The following is a 3,279-nucleotide window of genomic DNA, read 5'->3' as shown; positions in this document are numbered from 1 at the left end:
AACAACAGAAATCATGTGTGCCTTCTTGAAATTTACAGAGCGGTGTTGGTAGGGAGGAGGTTAAAGAAACCCTGTTTAAGCAGGAGTCATTTGAAGGTATTCTAGAGAATGAGAAGGAGTTACCAAAAGAATAAGTATACAAAAGAGAAAGATTTTGTAGGGCTTTCAACAGGAATAGATTTGACATGCCAACAGCTGAACTGGCCAGCAGTAAAAATGCTTGAGTGATTTATGAGATGAGAATGAAGCCAAGGCAGAAGCCAAAGCATGCAAGTCCTTTGAAGACACCTCAAAAAATTATGATACCTCTTGAATGTATTTGAAAATGGCTAACAAGTTTTAAGCACATAGCTAATGTGCTTTCAATGAATACATTAACAGTGTAGATGAATACATCTGGGTGCAAGTAGTAAACCCCATTAATAGACTCTCGTAAGGAGATCATAGTTATTTGGATTAGGATACTGTCGTTGGAAATTTTTTAAAATGAGAGGGTACTTAACATATATTTTTGCATTCAAAATTACTAGTGTGGATGATAAAGAAGGAATTGAGGATGAGAGAAAAAAAGGAAAGAATAAATGCCAGTTCTCTTATATAACAAATTGAAAAATCAAAGATGTTGTTAACTAAAGTATAAAAAGAGATTAGCCAAATATTCAAATTTTATGAGTTAATTCATTGACCACCTGAAAGATGTGTTCACTATTTCAAGCTAATGACCTGTGGAAGGAATCATATGGACACATCCTTTTAGAACAAGATCAATGCCAAACTTTCGAATGTGCATGTGGGAAAATTGAGATCCTTAGTTTAAAAGAAAATTTCCCATGGTCACCTAGATGTTTAAAATGTAATATTAAATTCATTGCCATAAAATATCTATAATAATTACCGGGTTATTTGGCTTACATTTTTCCATTAGCTTTTCTCAATTATTAACAAAATTTCTCTGCTGTTGATTAACTCTGCATTCCATCAGATTATTTAGACAGTCCATATTGACTAATTATTTCTTCTTCTCTTCCTCTTCTTTCTTCCTCTTCTTCTTCCTCTTCTTCTTCCTCTTTATCTCTGTTTCTCTTTTTCCATCCTCCTCTTTCTCCATCTTCTCTTCCCCCTCTAAGATTTAGGCATCAAAGGATTATGTACCAAGGAAATTACAGTTATTTACATGTTTTTATTCTGCGTGGTTTCTCGGACCATCCCAGACTGGAGAAGATTCTGTCAGGAGTTGTCACCATCTTCTACTTAACTACACTGCTGGGTAACACAGCCATCATTCTTGCATCTCTCTTGGATTCCCATCTCCATACACCAATGTACTTTTTCCTCAGGAATTTGTCTTTCCTCGATTTATGTTTCACAACTAGCATTGTCCCTCAGATGCTGGTTAACCTGTGGGGACCTGATAAGACCATCAGTTACATGGGTTGTGTCATTCAACTCTATGTCTATATGTGGTTGGGCTCCATTGAGTGCCTTCTCCTGGCTGTAATGTCCTATGATCGTTTCACAGCTATTTGCAAGCCCTTGCATTACTTGGTAATCATGAACCCACATCTTTGTCTCAAGATGGTTATCACGGTCTGGAGCATTAGTTTGGCCAACTCTGTGGTATTATGTACACTCACCCTGAATTTGCCTAGATGTGGAAACAACCTTCTGGATCATTTCTTGTGTGAGCTGCCAGCTATGGTCAAGATAGCCTGTGTAGACACCACAACAGTGGAAATGTCTGTCTTTGCTTTAGGCATTGTCATTGTACTTACACCACTCTTCCTTATTCTTACATCCTATGGCTACATTGCCAAAGCTGTGCTGAAAATGAAGTCAAAAGCAGGCCAGCGAAAAGCAGTGAACACCTGTGGATCTCATCTCACTGTGGTGTCCATCTTCTATGGTACTATTATCTACATGTACCTGCAGCCAGGTAACAGTGTCTCCAAAGACCAGGGAAAGTTCCTCACCCTCTTTTACACCATCATCACCCCAAGTCTCAATCCCCTCATTTACACATTGAGGAATAAGGACATGAAGGATGCATTGAAGAAGCTGATGAGAGTTCACTATGAATCTACAAAAAAAAAGAGAAACTTGATGGCATAGAAAAATATTAGAGTGACTAAGGCAAGTAAATGTGTTTCCATCCTTAACGTTTACTGAGGCATGTAATTCCTAGGTCAGAAAATTCAATTTCACAATTCTGTACAAACATTTTGTTGATGGAAAAAATAAACTATCCTGCTTAGCTATTTTATGTCTCTAACCATTGGAATGTCTTCATGGAAAAAGGTTACTATGAATTTTCATTCTTTGCTTCATATATAAAACAAAGGGGCCAGCGCCGTGGCTCAGTAGGCTAATCTTCCGCCTTGTGGCGCCGGCACACCGGGGCCTAGTCCCGGTCGGGGCGCCAGATTCTGTCCTGGTTGCCCCTCTTCCAGGCCAGCTCTCTGCTATGGCCCGGGAGTGCGGTTTAGGATGGCCCAAGTGCTTGGGCCCTGCACCCGCATGGGAGACCAGGATAAGTATCTGGCTCCTGGCTTCGGATCAGCGCGATGCGCCAGCAGCAGCGCATCGGCCACGCCGGCCATTGGAGGGTGAACAAATGGCAAAAGGAAGACCTTTCTCTCCATCTCCCTCTGTTTCTCTCTGTCTCTCACTGTCCACTCTGCCTGTCAAAAATAAAAAAAAAAGGGGGGGGTGTATATAAACTTGAATGCATTTAAATTATGTTATAGCACTGAAGAAACTGTTTCAGTTATCTGATTTTGTATCCTAAGGCTATGTTTGACTATTCTGAAATATGGATTTAAATGAATGCTTTCATATACATTATGGTTTGTATTCAAAATAATATACAACTTACAATTTTATACATTAAACGTTTCATGGTAGCATCCAAACATTTATGTGCACTTGAAGCAAATGATGCAATTTACAAGACAGTAATGGTGATAAACCTTAACTAAAGCAATTAATTCTGCCCAGTAAAACGTTATACTAACATCTGGAGTAAAGGGTTAAGGGTCTATGATATTTATTTAAATCTATTACTACTTTATCATGATACAGGACCATAGAAAGGCAGGAATTAAAAGGTTTTAAAGGTGACTGGTAATCTGATTCATTTCTCACTTATTTATTAAATGTTTATCCCATGATTGTCTCTTAGTAGAAAGAGAATATGACTGGGTTCAGATCAGTTGGGTTTTTGACATAAATCTAAGGGATTGCGCAATTTATGTGAATTTTGAGAACTGTGATAATATCTGT

The 3,279-nt window shown here is 38.5% G+C and overlaps 1 protein-coding gene across 1 annotated transcript; it reads left to right on the top strand.

Moving 5' to 3' along the window:
• The first annotated feature begins 1,146 nt into the window (after positions 1–1,146).
• LOC108177327 (olfactory receptor 2W1) lies at positions 1,147–2,216 on the top strand. Its single transcript, XM_017344804.3, has one exon. The coding sequence runs from the start codon at positions 1,147–1,149 to the stop codon at positions 2,107–2,109; it is 963 nt and encodes a 320-aa protein (XP_017200293.2). The 3' UTR covers positions 2,110–2,216.
• Positions 2,217–3,279: the final 1,063 nt, after the last annotated feature.

The sequence above is a fragment of the Oryctolagus cuniculus genome, chromosome 5 (assembly GCF_964237555.1).
Source record: "Oryctolagus cuniculus chromosome 5, mOryCun1.1, whole genome shotgun sequence".
Lineage (NCBI taxonomy): Eukaryota > Metazoa > Chordata > Mammalia > Lagomorpha > Leporidae > Oryctolagus > Oryctolagus cuniculus.
The sequence above is the reverse complement of the archived record's forward strand: the minus strand, read 5'-3'. Positions and strand labels throughout refer to the sequence as shown.

What these genes read in the sequence shown, in the direction of transcription:
- LOC108177327 (XM_017344804.3), top strand. Translation starts at nt 1,147, where the DNA reads ATGTACCAAGGAAATTACAGTTATTTACATGTTTTTATTCTGCGTGGT.